General features: G+C 33.6%; 1 protein-coding gene across 1 annotated transcript in view; it reads left to right on the top strand.

The window, feature by feature from the left end:
- Positions 1-22124, top strand: part of LOC129224639 (protein NDRG3-like) — a 141538-nt gene extending 119414 nt beyond the window's left edge. Inside the window, exons 11-13 of the mRNA XM_054859122.1 lie at positions 12085-12169; positions 13326-13376; positions 18529-22124. Of these exons, the coding sequence (XP_054715097.1) occupies positions 12085-12169; positions 13326-13376; positions 18529-18692 (300 nt within the window). The 3' untranslated portion in view covers positions 18693-22124. The remainder of the gene's footprint in view (positions 1-12084; positions 12170-13325; positions 13377-18528) is intronic.
- The last annotated feature ends 1793 nt before the right edge of the window (positions 22125-23917 follow it).

Raw genomic sequence — 23917 nt, 5'->3', positions numbered from 1 at the left:
CGGCAAATTGTGCGAGCAAGCCGAGTACCCGGTAGTTACCGAATACTTGGTACGTCTCTACTGATAAACATAGCCAAGATTAGTTGTACTACATTAAGTTATTTTTGGAATAATTTATTTTATTTTTTATTTATTTTAAGTTAATAACTATGCTTTTAAGGAAAATAAATTTAGGATTTTTGATGGAAGTTCATTTAAATTTCACATAAGACACAAATTTGGTAAACTACTTCAAATTGAATGCAATATACCCCGACAGCCTGGTCATCACATACTGAGACTGTAGTTTCGTTCTTACTAGAACTCCTCAGTCAGGAATAGTGAATAACAGAGCTGGTTTCGGATGTCATCTCAATTCAGTTCCGACTTAGCCCTGGCTTATGGGTAGTAACTTACTGCTAAATACCCATACTTTGTCTTCAACTCACAAGTGGAACCATACCATGTTGCGAACACTCGCTGGTGAATTCACTTTATCTACCAGTTTGTAGGCACTCTCAGCTTCAATTGAGATATCATCTGCCATCTGCTCAGTTATTCACCAATTCTGACTGAGGAGTTCTAAAAAGATCCAAACTGCAGTCTCAGGATGTGATCAGGCTGTTTGGTACATTACATCTTGTTCTGGGGCCTTAGCCTTGGCTTAGAGGCGGTATCTTACTGCAAAATATTTCAAATTGGCATAAAATAAAAATTAAATTTTTCAGATAAAAACATTTTTCCAGGTATTCAACTGAATATTTTTTTACTTAGTGCATCTCAATTAACATCAATAGAATATTACTGGATATTAGGGTTGGGCAATGAATCGCAAAAAACTGTTGTACATCCTACATCTTTAAATCAGATTAGAATTTTTCTCTAAACCAATTCATCAATATAGCACTGGCTACAAATCCTACCACCAATATTCAGACACCATTCCACAATCGTTACCGTTTCAATATCTTAATTGTTTCAAAATTCTGTAGAAGCAGGGGCACCCAGATGGGAGGTTACTGTGACCTACAAAAATGCCCTTATTCCACAATTTTTTCAGATGATTCATAAAATTTAACGATTACTTTTTGAACTTACCTTTTAAAAAAATAATGAAGTTTAATGTCTCTTCTCATAAGATGAATTCATACTTATAGCTTATGCAGTACAATTCAGCAAATTAAAAAAATTTCCCAACTAAAAATTTAAGTTCTGTTATCTCTGCGTGGAAGTATCATAAGCGAACAAAGACCTTCACTTTTCCCAAAACTTGCAGGAAATGCAGTTTTTTAAGCTCTTGACAGAAAAAATATTGATGAACAAAGTTTATATATATCTTATAATCATTCAACAACAAAAGAAAAAAAAAACGCTTAAAGTGTAAAATAGCTACTGAGATTGCATATACATATTTTGGTGTTTTGATGAACCCCTTTTTAAATGCTAAAAGACTGCTCACATCTTTTTGCATTAGGAAAATAGATTCATTGTAATACCAGAACACCTGTAATATTTATTGCTATCTTGTCCCTATAAAAGTTTTTTTTTTTTTTTGGCAACTTCCTGCTAGCGTTAGAATCTGTTTGTAGTATCTGGGATAATTTATATTTTTTCATCTGGAATATATTTTGTAAAATTTAAACAAGCAGTTTACAGTGAAATCTCGTTACAACGAACTTCAAGGGACCGTAAATTTTGCTCACTGTAACGGAATTTTCGCTGCAATTGAATTAGAGCAAAGTAATGGAAATGAAATATACAGAAAATTTCCTTTGTTGAAACCGATATTTAGTTGTATTGGTATTTGTTGTGACAAGATTTCACTGTATCTTTAAAAAAAAAAACTTACATTGTGATGTATTGTGACATTGCCATGTAAGGTTGGCGATGCATCACGATGTAGAAATTTCTACATTGCTTAGTCCAACTGAATATAACAAAGTTATTGTACATCATTGCGGTAATTTTTAAGAAAATAATGTATGCAGAATTATAGAATAAATGAAAACTTACCTACAAATGTCAGGGCCCGCGCTAAAGATTCGCCACTGCGCCAAAAGTGATAAAATTGTAAATTCAACAAAAGAAGCCGATTTGCTAAAATTCTTGGCAAACGGAAAATTTTCGGAAATTTTCATAAAAAATAGAAAAAAGATTTTTCCCTCCGCCCTCAAAATTATAATTAGAAAATCTGCAAGAAAAAAAAACAAATTGGGATTTCCATGTCGTATGCATTGTTATTAAGTGCTTAATAAAATGTTAGTGTATACTGCATATTCAAAATATTAGTACTTGCATTGTCTATTTTATAAAATTACTCCTTTGTTTTCCAATTGAAATTTTCTAGAAATTTTTTAAATTCACAATTAAAATTAACTAAAGTTAGGTTTTTGGCTAATGCAATTGAAATTTGACTAATTTGTTGGCTAACAATTTGAAATCCCTAGCAAGGGCCCTGTATATGATGCACGCTAGACAATGTTTTTTTTTTTTTTTTTCAACATCTTTCTTGTGCACTTTATAAAGTTATTTTTTAATCTTGTTATGGTGTTTTTTACTTGCACCAAATCAGTGCACCATCAAGCCTGGTACTATTATCTGACAGCACATTGCACCCAGGTAAAAAAAAAGTGACAGAATACAAAAATGTTCAATTCCTACAAAGCAACAACTAAAAACCTAATGAATATATTGCATTATTAGTACCCACAATTACTAGATAATATTCCTAATGTTTCAGCTCTGAGCCTAATGCTTTTGCTTTTAAAAACCAGAATTTTCACCTTCAAGTTATGGAGTTGTTCTTTGAGCACTATTTCGTGACATCTTGGGATACAATGCTGTAAGATCATGCCTATGTGATTGAGCCACTTTCTGCTTCGACAAAGCCCTGCAGTCTGTCATCATGTTAATATGACCGTTTGATAGTAACAGTAAAACTCTGATATAACTCCACTGTCAAATCCCATCTTTTAGTAACGTTATATCGATTTTGGTAATATATCGAAATATAAAGTGTAAGATTACAAATAATGTTAAGAAATGTGATAAAATTAAAGCACGATTTTACCTCTTTAAGTTAAAAAAATTAATAGATTTCAGGCTCCAACATTAATTAGTTTATCTAAACTACCTGTTTTCTGGTCCAAAATATTAATATTTTTTAGTTTCAGTTTGACTTTTTTTTTTTTGCTCAAAATAGATAGCTCTGTTCTTTTCTAATGCAAGAAGGCTGTTCAACATTTTTCTATCAGTCGCATATTCCTTTAAGAATTTTGTTAGTTTCTAAATGTGACGTTCGTTTTACAGTTTCTGACTTAAAATTCCCTTCTACATTCTCAAGTTCTCCTTCAGATGATCGGAATCGCTAACTTAATAATTTCCTCGAGAGCCATATTTTCAAAAGTTGAAACTGATTTTTCGGCATCAATGTATTTATTTACTGTGGAAGATTTTGCAAAACAATCTATATGTTGATGTTATTCTGAATCTCTCATTTCAACATTACTCTGCACTGTTTTTTTCACCTTCAACTAAATCAACATATCTCCAGCTATTGACAAGTTTCTGGTGTAATTTCATCCCATAAACCCAGTTAGCTAAAAGCGTCGTAAAGGTTGTGTAAAATTTAAGCCCTGGTGTAAAAAATGCAGGCACATGTTAACAAAGCCCCACTTTCCTGTTTAACCACTGATAGTGTTTTTCGGTAGAGAGTAGATCACAAGTTTATTGCAAACGAGCTCTCCACAAAGCGTTTTTGCCTGGAAACATTTTGGTGTACTCTACTTTTGAATAACCGGGGTGGGAGTGCTTATTACACTATAGATACAGAAGGGAATAAACAGTATTTGTAATTAAATAATTGTCAACTTACTGTAAACATCAGAAAATTTTTTGAAAAAGCATTTTTTTGGAGCATGGTATTGGTCTGCGTCATAACAAGCGACACAATTATGGTGGTATAATAGGATTGGTGCTTTAAAGGGTGGGCCTTAAGTCAGGGTTTGACTGTAAATTCAAGACTGCTTCCTCAATCAGGATCCTTCCACAATTTTGGTCAGTGGGGATACAAAAAATATCAATTGCTCCGTTGCCAGAGCAAAGCATGTTTTTCTATTTGCCACAACCTACCAATTTGAATTAAAACCTATGCAGCAGCTAAGAGGTGTTTCACATCATTATTTATAGTGAAGCATGTTAGTCAAGATTTAATTTACTACACAAGCCTTAAATTTTAGTCTTAAAACTTTTTTGATGAGAAGTAAACAAATCTTCAGAAATTTCAACTTCATTCGTTCAAGGAGAAGCAGCGTTTCAAACCAATAGGATCGTTCGCAAGGCAGAAAATTTTCTTAAAACATCTCTGACTGTACAACGACCCAAATAGTTTGAAACAAAATAAAAATGCATTCAATTTAGCTTTCGAAACAATTGACAGCATGAAATCACGTGGGTAAATATCTCAAAGTCAAAAAATGTTTCACCTTAAATTCAGCACATATGTATATCAGCACACGCGATGTAGATTCATTAAAACGAAAAAAAGTCAAAGATATTTACAGAATTGTGAGCGAAACTATATAATTTTCTCATCGTTCAGAAGAATAGCGAGCGAAACAAAATAATCATACGTGAAATAAATATAAGAACAAAAAAAACTTAGCGAAGTAGTAACGGTCCAGTTTCACTTCATTGACTTGTAAACAAGCATGGAACAGCGGTTACAGGGTTACAAGCTCCTTTTAGTAAAATCGAGTCGTCAGAAGAAGGCATCTACTACTGTAATCACGAAGAATAAATTTGAAAAATAAATTTCATGAACGCCGCCATTAAAATCATAAATATCATTTGACAGATCACGTGACAGTTGGGCACCCTTTTTAAAGGAGCCAAAAGAACCGCAAGGACATCTCCAAGCCTCCGTTTTCACCCGTATGCACCTTGCTTTCACCCCAGGGTGCCAAAGGACCTTTCAACGGCTCCTGTAGTTCTAACAGTGTAGAACTACACGAGCCTACTTTCCCGTATACCCATACTACTTTCTAGTACCTGATCAATATTCTCAAAAATAGCTAAAGTCGCAAATTTTTTCAAACATATTTTTAACATACTTTAAGCTGATTTCTAGGAATAAAATATTCCTCACTCATCTAAAAAAATTAGATGCGTAAAAAAAAAGAAAAACAAACAAAAAAAAAAAACGAACAAATAAAATAGCAGCAACTTTTAAACAAAGCAGCTAATACACTTTTTTCCACTAAAAAAAATCTTTACCAGCTTTCAAAACGAAAAAATAATAATTAAAATTAATAAGCTCATTAAAATAAATACATCATGTCAAAAAAAAAATCGTCTTTTTCCCCTGTTGCCAAAAACATTTTTTAAATGAATTAATGCACTTACCAAAACAAACAAACAAAAAAAAAAAAAACAATAAAATGTCAACTTAAAGAAATAATTTTCATTGTCAAAAAAAAAAAATCGTCTGCGCATATCTTTATGTAGAAACATAAATGACTTCGAGTTTATTCGCCAAAAACTGAGTACCTAAATTAAAACTCAGCGTAAAAATAACAAGAAGTTCCGTCTAGAACTAGACGAGCCTACTTTCCCGTATACCCATACTACTTTCTAGTACCTGATCAATATTCTCAAAAATAGCTAAAATCGCAAATTTTTTCAAACATATTTTTTTTAATATTTTAAGCTGATTTCTAGGAATAAAATATTCCTTACTTTTCATCAAAAAAACGAACAAATAAAATAGCAGCACCTTTTAAACAAAGCAGCTAATACACTTCTTTCCATTAAAAAAATTTTTTTAACAGCTTTCAAAACGAAAAAATAATAATAAGTTCTTTAAAATAAATACATCATACAAAAAAAATCGTTTCTTTTTCCCCTGTTGCCGAAAATAATTTTTTAAACGAATTAATGCACTTACCAAAATAAAAAAAAAAAACAATAAAATGTCAACTTAAAGAAATAATTTTCATTGTCAAAAAAAAAAAAAAAAAAATCGTCTGCGCATATTTTTCGAGTTTATTCACCGAAAACTAAATACCTAAATTAAAACTTTAGCGTGAAAATAAAAACAAATCATATCAACAATAATTATTTCACAGTTAAAACCACAGCAGCGGAGTCGGAGTCGGAGTCAATCTCATTTTTGGGATAAAAGAGTCGGAGTCAAATATCCAAGAATCGGAGTCAGTCATTTGTCCTCCGTGTATAAATGTTTGCCAAAGCTACGAAGTCAGAGTCGAAGTCGGGGAGTCGGAGTCCGATTAATTGTCGGGAACAGGAGTCAGAGTCAGTGTCAGGTCCCCCTAAATTCTCGGAGTCGGAGTCGGGAGTTGGTCGTCAAGAGCTATTTCCAACAAAGTTTGTTAGAAGTAAATCCGCCTTCAAGTACGGAATCTACATTGACTTTCAGTTTCCCCGTAGGCGCTAATGTTAAGGGATTTGAACTGTTCAAAATTGAACGGAAAATTGTTCAAATCAAAAAGATATCTTATATACAAGTTTTTTATCAAAAGCTTTTTCCTACAAAGTTTGTTTGAAGCAAATTCGCCTCACAGTTCGGAATTGCTTTGAATTTCCCCGTAGGCGCTAATGTTAAGTTTTTTTGAACTGTTCAAAATTGAACAAAAAATAGTTCAAATCAAAAAGTGAAATATGGGAATGAGGTGTCCTCGCCGAGATCTTTCGAACAAAAAAAAGTTTGTTCGAATCGGACTATTCATTCAAAAGTTATTAGGGGGGGACAGACAGACAGACCGACAGACAGACCGACAGACAGACAGACCGACAGACAGACAGACAGACAGACAGACCGACAGACATTTTTCCCCATCTCAATACCCTACTTTCCAATTTTTAATTTTTCAATATTCATTTAATTATTTTATTTATTTTTGACTTTTTTTTTGTTTTTCACGATATTTTTAAGATGCATTAAGCCTTCTTTCATGCTTTTTTCTTCTTTTTCTGACTTTTACTGGGAAAGTAGGCTAAAAACAAGTCATATCAACAATAATTATTCCACAGTTAAAACCATAGCTGCGGAGTCGGAGTCAATCTCATTTTGGGATGAAGGAGTCGGAGACGAATATCCAAGAATCGGACTCAGTCATTTGTCCTCCGTGTATAAATTTTTGCCAAAGCTACGAAGTCAGAGTCAAAGTCGGGGAGTCAGAGTCCGATTAATTGTCGGGCACATTAGTCGGATTCGGAGTCAGGTGCCCTGAATTCCCGGAGTCGGAGTCTGGAGTTTGGCGTCAAGAGCTATTTCGAACAAAATTTGTTTGAAATAAATCCGCCTTCAAGTACGGAATCTACATTGACTTTCAGTTTCCCCATAGGCGCTAATGTTGAGGGATTTGAACTGTTCAAAATTGAACGGAAAATTGTTCAAATCAAACAGATATTTTATATACAAGTTTTTCATCAAAAGCTTTTTCCTGCAAAGTTTGTTTGAAGCGAATTCGCCTCACAATTCGGAATTGCCTTGAATTTCCCCGTAGACGATAATGTTGTTTTTTTGAACTGTTCAGAATTGAACAAAAAATAGTTCAAATCAAAAAGTAAAACATGGGAATGAGGTGTCCTCGCCGAGAGCTTTCGAACAAAAAAAAGTTTTTTCGAATCGGACTATTCATTCAAAAGTTATTAGGGGGGAGGGGACAGACCGACAGACCGACGGACCGACAGACATTTTTCCCCATCTCAATACCCTACTTTCCAATTTTTAATTTTTCGATATTTATTTAATTATTTTAATTATTATTGACATTTTTTTTTGTTTTTCGCGATATTTTTAAGATGCATTGAGCCTTCTTTCATGCTTTTTTCTTCTTTTTCTGACTTTTACTGGGAAAGTAGGCTAAAAAGGAACGAAAAACTTCTAGACGTGGATTATAAAATATAATTTTAAAAAGTTGAAATAAAATGTTGATAGCGGCTGTATTCAAAAGAAACGTTGTTAGGAATGGGTTTTTGATCATTTGACGAAATAGTATATGACATTGCAATATCTAAGATATAAAATAGAAAAAACTAATGCCATTTTTATATAAATCTGAGCAGTAGAAAAACATTCTCTTTCAGATGAAACTAAACTAAATCTTCTTTCTTCTAGAGAACGGTATAAAAAGTTCAAAAACAAACGGTATAAAAGTTCAAGTTAGTAAACGTTTTGTAATACAATCGATCATTATTTATGACTGACTTTTGATCATAGTGTTAACAATATCACAGATTTCAATTTTCACTGCCTAATTAAGGTGTCATTTGTAGCTGCAGATTAGAAAGGTTACAATGGGTTTATCAAGCGTTCAAGATTGTTGATTAACTTCCCTTTGCAGTGAGGGGCTGATAGAGAATCACGGGAAATAAGCTAACTTAAATACGCCAAACGTTTGTACGTTTGTAAACTATTTTCTCAAGAATGGCAGGGAGTTATAGGTCAAGCCATGTATTATAACTTCAAAAATTTCCACTGAACTTACTTATCTCTGTATGATTTCTATAGCACTGTAATTAACGGAAATCTATACTAATACTATAAAGAGAGAGAGCAGATTTTTGTATGTTCGAGGTAATCGAGGATTACAATTTCCAATGAAACTGTCTTATGCCATCACCATCATCAAATCTGAAGTTCAAACGTACAACTATGCAATACGTAGTACAGCGTTACATGTACAGAAAGATTGTATTGTTCAGTAGGAATTACATGTTGATCTCTCTTGATCAGGAAATGGGGTGAATCAATTTGTTTCAAAAATCATAAAAACGAAGCAGAATATGCTTACTGTTAAATTTAAAGTTGAAAAGTACTTTCGTAATAATTATTTATAATAGATATTTTTTCAACCCAAACAAGGTTGGAACGGGCCGCTAGTATTAAATAAAAAGATAATTAACATTACTTAGTAAATTTTCGGTAAAAACATATTTGTGCACATAAAATCTTGATAACAATTGAATGAGTAAATTTTTCTGCGTTAGATGAAATTTGTTTGGAACTTCTAAAACAACTAAAAGTTCAGTAAGTTACCGCCCTATAGCCAGGGCTAAAGCAGAAACACATGAAACACACTGCCAGCTCAGTCAATTCCAGCCGAGGACTGCAGTTTCGTGCTTATTAGCCCTCATCAGCTCGGCATAGGAGTGACTGAGCTGGAGGTGGAAAACCTCATAATGAAGCCAAGAGTGCCAAACAAACTGGTAGCTAATATAGAATTAGCGCTGACCAGACGAGTGACCGAACCATTGTTTCGGTCATAGAGTTAAGTGTTTTAACTCGAATTTGAAAGTTTTTCCTCAAGTAAAAATAACTGGCTCTTTTTTTTCTGTTTGCCGTGATTTTCTTTACAGACGATCTAAACAGCGGTTATAATGCTATTCGATTAAGGATTTATTATTATTTTTAAACATGCATACATATTTAACATTTTATTAATTGGATGTTTTTCATTCAATACTACAATTGTACACATTTCTTACTGCCTGGATAATATTTTTTTTTTTTTTTGATGATGATTTCTTTGTGTATTACGGCCTAACTTTTACAGTCTTTCGAATTATAAGTGTTCTTATAAAATGATATTTAATGTGAATAAAATATCGGAAAAAATAGTCTGAAATTTATCTTTTAAAAAAAACTAGCTTTTACAAACATGGAGTAACTAACTATACCATACAACATTTGAAATGAGAAAAAAAAAATTCAAATAATAATAATTAAAAAAAAGTGTTTAAAAACTGCAATTGATGATTGCGGAAACTTCAATTTGTCAGAAACATTCCTCCCGCATCCCCTCCCTCGTGAGTGTAGTATTTTATCCGTAAAGATAGTTTCTGAGCAATATCAGTGTTCTTGCGGAGATGCAAAACATGAAATCTTTGGTTTAACTCGACTATAGCGCACGCGAAGTGGCAGCGTTATTTGATCGTTATAACCGAGTGCTTGCAAAAAAAAAAAAAAAAAAAGAGTTCGTGAAAAAACCGAAAAAAAAATTCATTGATAATTGTGTATTTTCGTTTCTAAAAAGTACCAAAGGAGTTGGTTAATTTGCTTTGATTTGTCTTGTTTTCTTTCTTTCTTTTTTCTTTTTTTGTGATATTGTTTTTAATAAATACTCAAGAAAAAACCGTTATTTTCACTTCTAGTTTCGAAAAAGTTTGAACTTTTTTCTGCGTATCACAATTTGTTGAGTATGAATGATGAAAATTGTTCAACTTCGAAGTCCTCTCATTAATTTGTCTGTATCAACGTCACTTTCATAATTTTTTTGATCTGCATTAGCTTGAATTTGAGCAACAATCCTCGGATAAACGTATTGGATAACCAGTATAACTCGGATAAACAGTATATATTAAAATAGATAACATTGACGTTAATTTTATATAATTTTCAGATGCTTGTCTACTCTGCAAATTAAATTCAAGAACCGTTCTCATTTGCTCCCAGGATTTATAACTCATCACCAACTTTCGATTGACTTAGGAACGTAAAAGGAATTTTCCAAAAATAGAAAAAAAAAACAGCTGGAAATCAATAGAAATTTATGAATCGCAAAAATATCGTCAAAAGCAGTTATGCTTCCTCAGACTTATCATTATATTAAATAAATCATTCTGATATCTTCGCTAAATCCAGGTTCTCGTTAAATCCGAGTTCGTTATAAGCGAGTTCGAGCTTAGCTGGTTTTGCTTTGAAGGTTTCTACCTATGGTTATGATCCATCGACTCTGTCACATGATTCTGAGCGGTGGTGAAAGATGGGGGATTTGTGAAAGTGATTTCCTCTTCGTAAACAATCGTCCCTCGCTTATTACTATTTATCGTTTTTTACCCCCAACACACAAAAGAAGGGGGTTATAAGTTTGACGTGTTTGTGTGTGTGTGTGTGTGTGTGTGTGTGTGTGTGTATCTGTCTGCGGCACTGTAGCGCCAAAACAGATGGACAGATTTTGAAAAACTTTTTTGTTCGAAAGGAGAGTTGATCGAGAGTGTTCTTAACTAGGTTGCTTCTTCGGATGACCCAAATTAGCAAAGACCTCTAAAAGATTTTTTGCAATTTTTGCAGTGAAAATCTATTTAAAAAATTTTTAAATTTGGTACCAAAATAAAGAGTTTTTTTTTTTTTTTTTTTGAGCAATCACGATTGCTTATTGTTCTTATTTGACCGTCTTTGATGTTCCGTGCCTTTTTCAACCACCACCGCCACCTGCAGGCGCGGCTCCGTCCTCCGGTAGCCGCTCCTGGTCGGTGGCGTCCATGTCCTAGACACACGCACGCTAATACACATACACACTCACACACACGCCAACGTGCATACACACAGGTCTACGCACACACAAAAGCCTACACATACACAACTAATACACACGTCTCCGTTCAACAGGAGGGTAGACTCTTGGAGGGACAGGAGCCGTGTCTAGAAACAAGTGAGTAGAGTAGTAACCAATGAGTAGGGTCCTTTCGCAACTCGTGATTGCGAAAAACATAATTTGAATTCAAAATTTTAGAATTCAAATTAATTTTTTTCTTTTTTCTTCTGCGTCTGATAATAGAATGTGTTTGGAACTTCGATAATATATAGGATTCGAATTATAACGCTTTTTTAAAGCAGCTTTCAATAACGGCTAAGCCTTTATTCAAGCGATTGGTAACCGAATTCATTGTTGACCGACAAGAAAAGTAAAAGCGATTATTTTAAAATTTTTATCTGTTTCCAGTTTCTATTTGTTAATAAATAAAATACTTGTAATTGATTTCAATAGTACTGTCTGACCACGGATTGTATGGAAAGACAAACATCCGTTTTACAGCCGGAAATGGACAAATCTATTATTTTTAGCGATGTCAGCTTTTGCAGAAGCAGAGTCTCATTCAAATGAGCGGATTACACGCATAAAATTTTGACTTTTCCCCCTAATTCAGATAGATTCCTTTCATTTGGACGTTTGAAAATACCATACAATCCGTGGTTGGACAGTAAAAGGCTTTTAAAAAGATTTTCAATTTTCCATCTTGATACTACATTTGCGAACCAGTCGGGGGTTTTAAAATTTTTAATTTTAGCTTTATTTTTAGCTCTCCGATTGTGGGATGCCATTAGAAGAAAGACCGAATAAAGTTTGTGAAGCTTTGTACCTTTTTCTGCAAGGATTAGGATATGGTAACTTACTTTCTTTCTTAATGTCTTAGAGAAAAAAAGAAATACAAATTTGTATTTTCCTTTTTTTCTTTGCTTTTAATCTTGAAAGATATGAGGGTTTTACTCATACACTCATTAAAATATTTTCGTAAGTATATGTGCTTCAATTACAAAATAAAATTTAATGTATGTTTTGAACTTGAAGCAAAAGGGGATAACTTTGGAATCAATTGAGAAAAAAATGACAATTATTTTGCCCCTCATAAGTGGATTTTAAAGAACTCCAAGTTATTCGAACTACATGAAAAACGCTAGCGTTCAGAAAAACAGTGAACGTTCCAGTCGAGTTGAAATTGTAATCCTATTCTGATCCAATGTAATTTACATCGCGTATCTTAAAATGTATAATTAACGGTGATGACTTTTTATTATTATCATGCAATATCACAGGGATTACAATTTACATAAAAATTAATAAGCGCACATTTTGCCTTCTGTTTTAAAAAACCGAAAAACGATTTAAATGGAATCGAAAATCAAAGGATATGTTGGTTCAGCAAATAGTTGATGCAAGCAGTGTAGCGTAACTAGGAGTTAACAGGAGTGGCTCTCGCCAGGGGCGCAGCAACCGGGGGGGGGGGTGCATTTCAACTGATTAAAAAAACATTTTTTTTAATCATAGAATTTGAAAATTGCTTTAAAAAATGAAAAAAAAAAATCTTGCAAGAAAAAGAGCAAGAGACATACATAACATCTATTGAAAAGGAGCAATGGGCATCATTGAAAACAATTCTAAAAAAGAAAATAAGAAAAAAAAATACAATACTGCCTCTTATTAGTCGAATCAACTAATCAAAATGTTCAAAAAAAAAAAGTTTAGAGGTCACAATGACCTCCGGTAACTTCCCATGTGGGCAGCCCGGGGGGGGGGGGGGCGCAATTTCTTTAGTTCGCCAGGGGCGCTAGACCCCGTAATTACGCTACTGTATTATGCAAGAAACCATTATTTGCATTTCTGGAAAATGAAATTTGAAAAATAAAATACAATACGAACTAAACTTTCTACGAATTACATTATCGTAACTGAAATTACTCTAACTTGAATAACTGAGTTTTCTCCATTTTTCAATTCTTATTTTGGTGAAATATCGTCTGGTAAATTTATTTGTCTTTACAGCTGTAAATCAGTACCGAAGACGATCCTCAGCGGCCTCTACAAGCAACGAAGGTAAGACTAAATTAATACCGTCACTAATATTACTGACCATCTGTAAATGAACAAATGTCTTGAAATTTAACTCAGAATTTTGAAAGGTAAAAAGGCTTATGTATGTAGCTGTGTTTAGTTATTTTGATCTCCAAATTCTCATAACTAACAAAAATGGCAAAACAAAAGGTTTTAAGAAATAAGAAAAAATTTAGTAAGCGAGTAGAATAGGGGTTGACGATTGGCGAATTGTTTGCTTTCTATCTCGGCGGTGTGTTTGGGGCACTATTTTTGCTTCATTTCTTTTAACAATACATGTTTTGAAAGAATCTCTTAAAATGTAATTGAAAAATATTTTTTTTACCTTTTATTTTTAAGTTTCTCCGTTTTGAAATGTTTTTGAGGTGAAACTGTTTGAAATTTAAAATATATTTACCAGTCAAATATCTTTGTTGGGAAAAAAAAAGGCATTGACTTTCTTTTTAATATAAATTTATTGCCCATAAAGCAAGAACGGTTTATATTTACCATTAATCTGCTCAAAATATTGCAAATTTTAGCTCAACTTAGGGGCTGTCTATAAAGGATGTCACACACTTATTCATTATTTCTGACCCCTTTTCCCCCTTTCACAATGCGTCACACTTTATCTTGTACACCTCAATGTCCCCCTTGACACGTGTCATGTTTTTTTTTTTTTCATATAAAAATATATTCTCATAAATGAGGTCACATTTCTTAATACCCCTCCCTCCTCTTGTCACAAGACTCACAATTTCACGACTCCCTTACCCGCTCAAAGTTTTGACCGCATTTGTGGTTAGTCCCCCCACTCGCCCCCAAGTAGCACACACTTATTAGATTATTGAGCTCTCAGCACACACGGTGGGGAGATGGTTGGCCATCAGTGGCTAACGGTAGAAACCGGTGGGGAATGGTGGGCTGGCAAGGAACGATGAGTCAACGATGCCCCTACAGTTTCTGGGCATCGTCGTGACCGTCGGCCACGGTATCGTTGGGCCAATTGTGAATATTTTCGACGGGCCATCGTAGGGAAAGTGTTAGGCACTGTAGCAGATCGTTGGCAAATGGTTGGTTGGATTAAAAAGTTGCCAAAGCGGACATTACCTACCGTTGGCTAACCATATAAACTCCACCGTTGACCAACCACCGATTGTGCTAATAGGGCTTTATCCAGTGGCGGCTCACCGCATAGGCGCATGAGGCGATAGCTGGGGCCTCAAGCAAAGCAGGGGGCCTCGGAGCTGCCAAGTGTCACATCCTCAAAATTATGGTTTTCCATGATAAATCCTCAAACCTCATGGAAATTGATAGATAATCATGGATTTTAGGCGCGGGATGATTGCTCATTGCTCCCAATAGAGATAGGGCCCCCTGAGTCTTAAGGGGCCCCAGGCTTCAGGTGCCTTTGTTTAGATTTCCCCAGGAGTTTGGATTTTCCTCATTCTTCCCAGAATTTCAGTACAAAATAGTATGTTCTTAAATACTCCACAAAACTGTTTAGTACTTTCCGATAAAATGCAGTTAGTCTTGCTAGAATGATTTTTACCGTTCCAAGCAGTTTTTTGGCCGAGTACTCCGTACACTCGACCACTTACTACTTTGCTGAATAAAGAATATTCATCTTGTTAAAAAAAAAAAAACTGTTGATCATGAAGATATTTGCTTTAATTGGAATAGCCAAGGACAGGCCCGGATCTGCCCCGCTGATCCCGCAGTGCGGGTGCCCATCTCCGTAAAGGGCCCAACGGCCGAAGAAATTGAAGGAAAAATTTTAAAAAAAGAAAAAAAAACTAGCACTAAGGCTTATTAACATTACAAATATACACTGCTGACCTCTAGAGAGGGGCCCTACAGATTTTGATGCAGGGGGGCCCAAAATTTATAGCTCAGGGCCTGGCCAAGAACGTGTCTAGAGGGGGTTAGACCCTCCCCCCCCCAAACAAACGATAACCAGTCGTTATTTGTCGCAGCATTATATCAGTCCTCAAAATATCCCAGTCGTCATTTGTGAGATTATGCCCGAGTCGGTGTTTTTAAGGCAAGTAGGACTTTTATTGAATGGGATGTAACTCGACGTAATTCGACCTCTTCGAATGGTCACTTTTCTTGACGAACAATTATATTGCCCTTCCTTATCTAGAAGGGAGCCTAAGGGAGCAGACAGATCGGTGGGGGGTCCAGATCGAAGTCATCGGCACAATGGCACAGCTGTGTTTTCTTTCTTTACTTTTTGCAAAGTTTCCCGCTTTCCCACCAGTAACCAACCCGTAACAAAATAGCTTTATGACGTATTTAGTTAAATAAGTAATTTGGAAAAGGCAGGAATTTTTCTTTTTTTGGAGGAAGAACGAAAAACGTTCGTCATTCGCTGTTTTGATTCACTCGTGCTCGTGAACGTGCTTTTGCTCTGTCTTCAATCAACGACAAGACCATTCTTTTTGAGATAAGTTTAATGATATGTTTTAACAACTTTAATTTTTAGAATAATGCTGCTATCATGGTGTTAAATGATGATATGGTGTTTTGAACAAATAGGTTTAATGGTACAAAGGTATAGCTTAAAAAAAAAATATACTGTTCATTCTTCTTTAAATTATATTTCCATTACAGAGAAAAGGAACATCTGTTAATTCATTGCAAAAACGCTTTATAAAATTACTATAAAAATTTTAAATGCCTCTGCTGCGAAAGTAGTTGATTTTGAGTGTTCTCCTTCTTTCACTGGTGCCATTTGTTTGTAATATATTTTACAATTTCCACTTCATAAAGATTGATTTACTCATTAAAGGTAAACGTTTTATATATAAACTGTAGTTAGGGCAAACCTAGCCTGACAGCGTCGTAATGCAATAATTAAGTATTAGACCTGCGTAACTTTCACAATGCTGCCAGGTTAGGTTTTCCCTAACTATAGAAGTGTTTCAGTTTTATTTTCAGGAGTGTAAATATGCCATATTCTACACAGGTAAAGAGCGTGTTTTAATGCTTAAAAAAAAAAATGATGGTAATGATTAAAAAAAAAAAAAATTAAAAAAACATAGGCTTTAAGATTTACTTGAAAACTTCTGAAGAATAAGGATTTTCGAACTTTGAATTTCAGAAGAAAATAAATAATTCCAGGAAAATGCTGTCAAAAAATCTGGATACTCAAAAATTCTTATGTTTCTTTTATATTTTTTTTCATTCTGTAAAAGTACTACGAAAGAAATTCATCATCCAACTGAAATCAAAAAATAAATAAATAAATAAAGGAACGAAAATAAAAGGGCTTCATTGATGACTTATTAAATGACCCTCGAAAAATTACTGACCCTAATGTTACAAAATATGATCTTAAGAATCGCCTTTTTAAGACTTAAATTTCAGGAAACATTCGAACAAGGTTCCCCGAACTGCCTTCCTTTAATATTATAAGAAAATCAAGTTTTTTGAACTACACTGGTGCCATTTGTTTGTAATACATATTACAATTTCTACATCATAAAGATTGATTTACTCATTAAAGGCAAAAGTTTTATAAACTGTAGTTGGGGCAAACCTAACCTGATAGCGTCGCAATGCTATAATTAAGAATTAGACCTGCGTAACTTTCACAATGCTGCCAGGTTAGATTTTCCCCAACTATAGAAGTGTTTAAGTTTCATTTTCAGGAGTGTACATATGCCATATTCTACACAGGCAAAGAGCGTGTTTTAATGCTTCGAAAAAAAAAATGATGGTAATGGTTTAAAAATTTTATTTTAAAAACATAGGCTTTTAGATTTACTTGAGAACTTCTGAAGAATAAGGATTTTCGAATTTTGAATTTCAAAAGAAAATAAACAATTCCAGGAAAATACTGTTAAAAAATCTGGATACTCAGGAATTCTGATGTTTCTTTCATATTTTCTTCATTCTGTAAATGTACTACAAAAGAAATTCATCATCCAACTGAAGTCGAAAAATAAATAAATAAGTAAAGGAACGAATATAAAAGGGCTTCATTGATGACTTATTAAATGACCCTCGAAAAATTTACTGGTTAAAAATATGGTCTTAAGAATCGCCTTTTTAAGACTTAAATTTCAGGAAATATTCGAGCAAGGGTCCCCGAACACCTTTAATATTATAAAAAAATCAGGTTTTTTAAACTACACTTAAAAAAAAACTTAATTGGAATAGCCCCTGAGTAAAAAAACAAAAAAAATGCTGAAGCTTAGGACCATAATTTTTGAACAAATTTTCACGGAAGAGATTCAGCACCTCTTTCTTGAAAAATTGTTTATCATATAACGTTTGTCTACAATTGCGTTTTTGGAACTTCAATTTCGAAAATTGGGAAGGGGGGAGGGGAGAGAGAGAAAGAAATTGATTTCGATCTATTTTTTAAAAAGATTGATCGGGGGCACTCCCTTGGCTCCATCCCTTACCCTAATGTTGATAAATATGGCCTATAATCGCGTTTGTAATGCTTCATTTTCTACTACTTTCCGCTGAAACACCTGCACCTTTTTGTTCCCAAACATCAGCAAAGAAAGTCTAAAATTACGTTTTTAAAACTTCAAGTTTCAAAATTTTTGCGGGGGAGAACCCCCGGACCCCCCTTCACTTCTTAGATCACAGGTTTTCTCTTTTTTTTTTCTTTTTTTTCTGTTAAGTGTCCCGCCCTCCAAAGACTTTTTTTCTGGTTGCGCCACTAAATTACACTTGCATTGGAAAACTGGGTAAAGCTGGGATTTTGCTAAATGCCAGAAATCGGGGCTCGGTGGAAATCTCCCCTTGCACTGACTAAGTTACGAAAAAATATAGTTTTTTTTTTGGTCAGAAATGTCGTTTTTTCCCTTTTAAATAAGAATGTAACTGCGCCCCCACCTCTTCCAAAACTTGTTTTTTATCATATATATATATATATATATATATATATATATATATATATATATATATATATATATATGATTTTCTGTATTGTTAATATTAATAAACTATATCGTTTTTGTTGTGTCAATAGAGGGCCTCCGGATAAGGCTGCGCCTGGGGCCTCACAATCCCATGATCCGCCACTGGCTTTATCACTTTGTTTGTAGCTTTAACTGCTTTGACCCATTTCATTATTCATATTTTAGAACAAAGTTTTAAGTATTTTCACAGATTGATGCATTTTTCGTTGCAGCATTCAAAGTACTTCAAGCATACCAGAACTCCCTGTCGAAGAACTACGACCATCAATCGAACCCTCTTCCATCCACACCTACCACTGCCACGACCACAATTTACAACCCTCGGCAGGAAGTCCATATCGTCGAAAATCCTATCAATCAACACACGGGCCCATGAAAAAATGACATTCTAACCAATCCTGTACTTTTATTTTTACTCCCTCGTAGAGTTAGTACTAAAAAGCGCTAGAACCGTTTGGGTATGTATAAGTAAGGACTCATGTGTTCGGTATGTACTTGAAATTCTCGCTTACTACAATCGTTCACGAAAAAGTTACGTTTTTAGAATAAATTTAAGAATAGAAGAAGAAAAAAACTGCCTATTGATATATTGCCAAGGTGTTGCTTTTATTATTATTATTTTCATTAATCTTATTATTTGGGAAATAGAGTATCCAGAGCCAGAAATTCGTTCAGGCAACTAGCGAGAAAATATCAACTCAATACTATGTATTCATTTATTTTAAGGAGAAATATTAAAATATATTTTCAATATTGGTAAAAATATTTTGTATTTTGTACAAGTATAAAAAAAAGGTTTGAGGAAAAAAGTCAGGGAAATGTAGAAAAAAGGTTTACTTTTTGCAATGAAACAAAAAAGAATCTTAGAAACTAAGTAAAAGGTAATGAATACGTAATAGAATACGGAATAGAACAGCGTGACTAATTTTGCCAGAGTAAAACTAGAGAATTTTGCACTAGGATAAAATTATATTATCATAAGCATTATTATTGCATAATTAACATCTTCAGCCACAAAAACCTATAAAATTTTCAGCGCTAACACAATAGCAGCATTAAAGCATAATTTATAAAGAAAAATTGTTTATCATGCCTTTAATTTTCAAAGTATTTTGCAGTTTTTAGGAGACAAAGGGGAAAAAAGCAGTTTTTGAATGTTTTATAAGTCGAGTTCTAACTCAAGTAATTCCATGTGAAAATTGTAACACTTTCCCATTATTATGGCGCATTCTCTGTCATCATATATGTATACGAGGATTGTTAGAAAAGTATTCAACCTTATTTTTCTGGGAACATCTGATGGATAGGACACAAGTGCGCTTGCTCAAGCTAAGTAGCACTACCTTTCAATCGACTCTTGAGTTTGGAGAACAGCCAGAAGTGGCAAGGGGCTATATCAGGAGAGTACGGAGTCTGTTAAATTACAGAAGTCTTATTTTTCGCTAAAAACGTCAAAATAAAGTGCGAGAAATGTGCTAAGAACCGAAAGCGGTCTGTCTTTTACGAATGATTTTCCTTTGCCCAGAATCTGAGAAAATTTGAAGCTGTAGCGCTACCTTCTTTCATTTTTATTGAAATTTTAAAAAAAACGGTGAGAGCTTTACATACTAACTCAGTCAAGCTCTGTCTGCCAGCGACTGAGGCTATTGACAGACAGGAGAAAATTCACGTGAGTGCGCACAAAGGTTCCAAGTCAGCTCACACAAGCGCGCTTGATTCATGTATATCTAGTTTTAACAGAAAAAACTAAGTCGGATTCTTTTCAAACAGCCTTCGTGTATATATATATATATATGTGTGTATATATATATATATACACCTATATATAGTGAACTTTTGATTGAGAAAAATCTTTCGGCTCAAAGCCTTTACTGCAAAATCTGTGCAATGTATGATGATGGAAATTGGTACAAAATGATTCCCCATATTAATAGTTTGCATGACGACGGCATTTTCAAAAACTGCATTTTAATTTCCTTAATATTTAATATTAAAATCACTTCTTTCGCTCCAAAGAAATCCATGATCCAACTTAGTCTTTCATGCATTTAAGTTGTATTCATGCATCTAATGGTTAGTTTATTTTTTCCAATGTATTATGAAACAAAAAAAAAAATCAAAAGATCCTTTTGATCTAAGACGTAAGTTCAATCAAAAAATTAAGATATTATACATAACTTGAAACTTATCAACACTAAAAAATTTTAAAGATAACATTAATATGGCACACATATTAAAACTGATTTCATAGACTTGACTCTAGACTAGTAATTCTTTCGGATATTGTACGAAAAATGACATTTTGAAAAAGTGGTACATTTGAAATTTTTAATATTTAAATGAATTTCATTGAATGGTAGCTTATCCAAACAATGTATAATCCAAAACATCATATCTTATATGCTTTAGTATACTTTCTTGTAAAATAGAACGAAAATATCATAAGTAATGCATGAGAAAAGTTTACAACTTTCACTGCTCAATGTCAATGATTGTAATTCAAACAAGTAACGAAAATGTATCAGAATATTTTCATAAGTAAAACTCAATTGTTTAATTTATGAAAGTTTCATTGTACAAATTAAGATTGATTGTGGAGTTCTATTTTTTGCAAATATATAAATATATATACATGTAAGTATACATTAAACTGTGCTTTCAAGTCATTTACTTCTATATTCAAGATGAAATATTTAGTGTATATATGTAGAATAACACTAGATGCAAAGCTAAGTAGAGTAAATTAGCTTCAAAGACAGAAGCAAGCTCTAGCGAAATGAGCTTAGACCTTTTATGTATTCTATATGCAAACAATTTACCATTTCAATTTATAAAACTGATTAGTTTTACAATGCCCTGCAGATGATCTGTATTTGAAATACCAAAGCTCAAACAAATGTATGTTTATTGCAGTAAAATATCACTAATTTTGGCTGCTCACAATATTACATGCTGTTTCCTTCACTATTTTTAACATATTCATTTTTGTACTAAAAATATTTTTATGAATTTAATAAAAGTAATAAGAATATTTCTGACACCCCGAAATAAAAGAGGCAAGTATGACTTTAGCTTTTCTTCAGTTGAGAAAAAAAAATGCGTAACTCCTCCATATTCCGAATGTCTTTATCCAGTTGCAAACTCTCTCTCTCTTTTCTGTGTATAACCAACAATTTTTGCTTCCAGTTGAATTGAACCAACACCTATTTGTTGAGGGTTGCGTAGTACATACAACTAGATAACTTCAAATTTGGCAAAGTAGAATTTGTTGAAATTTTTTGTTTTGAAGAGGACACAAATACTTCTAATTACAAAAAAAAAAAGGAATAGAAGCTTAATAGCATTTATATCGAGTCTTCACATTCTCCATTGTGGAAAAACATTAATTTGTGGAGTTTCCCGTGAAACAGTATGAAAAAATAACCGAATTTAGTTACCTAGTTGTAGTATTCACCCCACGACGATACACCCTGTCTTATATAAAAGGTATTAGTTGAACCCTGAGATAGAAACTCGAATTGTCGAACGAAGTCTTCCTCGACCAATCAGAAGGATTCGATCGTTAGTTCGGGTACCTGACTGAGGCTCAACTCGGTTGAAGAATGTGACCATTAGATTGCTTAAAACCATTGTTAAAAACTTTTATGCGACTTTTTAGTTTGTGGGATGTCAAAAAGAATTATGTAAACTAAAATTTCGAAATGGACATTGTTTCAACATTAAGAGGTGCCCTCCCCCTCCCCTAACTATCGCGAAGACCCTTCCCCAAAATGCAAGAGACCCCCCCCCCCCAAAAAAAAGAGAAAAATATCCCTTAAAACAACCCTTCCTAAAAAACATTTCAATGGTGCAGTCTGCGCCATGACTCTAGGTGGTCACCCATGAACAACATTAATTTATAATGCATGTTTCAATCTAAACCCATATTTTTGGTTAGCCTTTATGACACATGAGAACATACATATAACATCTTCCCCTATTATTCCGACTTGAGATCTAATGGAATTAGAAGTTTCTAAAATTTTCAGTTGAAGTCATAGCTCTGAAAAACAAGAAGGTAAGGTGGTTGTTGACAAACAATGTCTAACTTTCGTCTACAGTAGACCCTCGTTTTACGCAGGGTTTACGTTCCACGGAAATGCCGCATAAATCGAAACCGCCTAAATTGAGACCTAATAGTAGTATAAAAATAGGGGTTAGGTTCCATAGATAAAAAAAATACTTCATTCTAGTGATGACTAATTGTATAGTATAATAAGTTTAATGTGTACTTATATCGATTTTTATGCACAACATGCATGAAGAAAACAAACTAATTTCATGTTCTGTTTATAAAGAAGAGCTGGCTATGATAGTGTTTTGGCAGTCATTAAGAATTTTTCTCTGTAATTCTTTGCAGAGCATTAACGCATCCATAATCACTTGCGTCATTTCCATGATAGAATCTTCCTTCATTAACAAATGAGAAAGATCATTTCTATTGTCTAGGAATGGCTCAAAATGTTCAATGTGAACGTTTTTGGCTGTGTGTCACCGATGTCGGTATCCTCGTTGGTTTTGGCCTCCTTTGTCACTTCTAAAAGCTCTTCTTCCAATGAGTTTTCAGAGGCTCTCTTCCGGAATTTTCTTTGACATTGAAAAACCAAAAAAGAAATTTTAGATATCTTTGGTAAATTTGTGGAAGAGGGGGAATTTCTGGAAATCAAAAAACTTCTTCATTTTCCAACTAAAAAAAAAATACTGCAAAAGAAAAAAAAAGGAAGAAAGAAGACAACGGTTGATTGGCACCTTTTAGAGAGGTGCACCGGGCATTTGCTCAAATGCCCACATGGCCAATCCAACTCTGGCACTGACAATACCCAAAGAATATTACTTTCATCCTAATTTGAAAAGAAAACAAGAATCCATTATTTACGTTTTGTAACAGAATAACTATAGGGATAGGCGGTGCAAAATTTAGAAAAATTTAAAAATCAAATATTTAAATCCAATCTGTTACTCACCAGCAAAAACAATTTTTTTCTGCATGTTTAAATTGTACACACCAAGAAAGAAAAATTCAAAACTGCAGAAAAACTAGCACAATCAACTTTCATACAGTTAATTGTTTTTATAACATGAAATATATTTCACGTAATTACAACAACACAGAACTCGCAACTATTTTCATAACGGCGAAAACACTGTACAAACGATTTTTTCATTACATTGCAATAAATTTCGCCTACATTAGTGAATTTTACTGCAGCAAATCTTAGAACCAGACGGCTATATCAAACATATTAGCAACTTTTGATGTATCTCTGAAATAAAAGTACTTTCGGTGCTGTTTCCTTTTTTAATGTTAAAATGATGCATGAATTAGAAATTTTTATTTTTCATGTGTTTTGCTTTAGCATGAGATTGTATTATTTTTTTAAGCAATTTGTATAATTAAAGATGTTATATTTTAAAGGCGATTTGAACATGAAAAAGCTGAAAAGAAAAATAAAAGAAAAGTTATTCGCAATTTTTTAAACTGACATGGTTTTACTCTTAGAGCAGGAATTAAAATGGAGGGAGCAAGTCCAATCATTGGATTAGCAAAAACTGACAAAGACC

The sequence above is a fragment of the Uloborus diversus genome, chromosome 6, assembly GCF_026930045.1.
Source record: "Uloborus diversus isolate 005 chromosome 6, Udiv.v.3.1, whole genome shotgun sequence".
NCBI classification, from domain to species: domain Eukaryota; kingdom Metazoa; phylum Arthropoda; class Arachnida; order Araneae; family Uloboridae; genus Uloborus; species Uloborus diversus.
The sequence above is the reverse complement of the archived record's forward strand: the minus strand, read 5'-3'. Positions and strand labels throughout refer to the sequence as shown.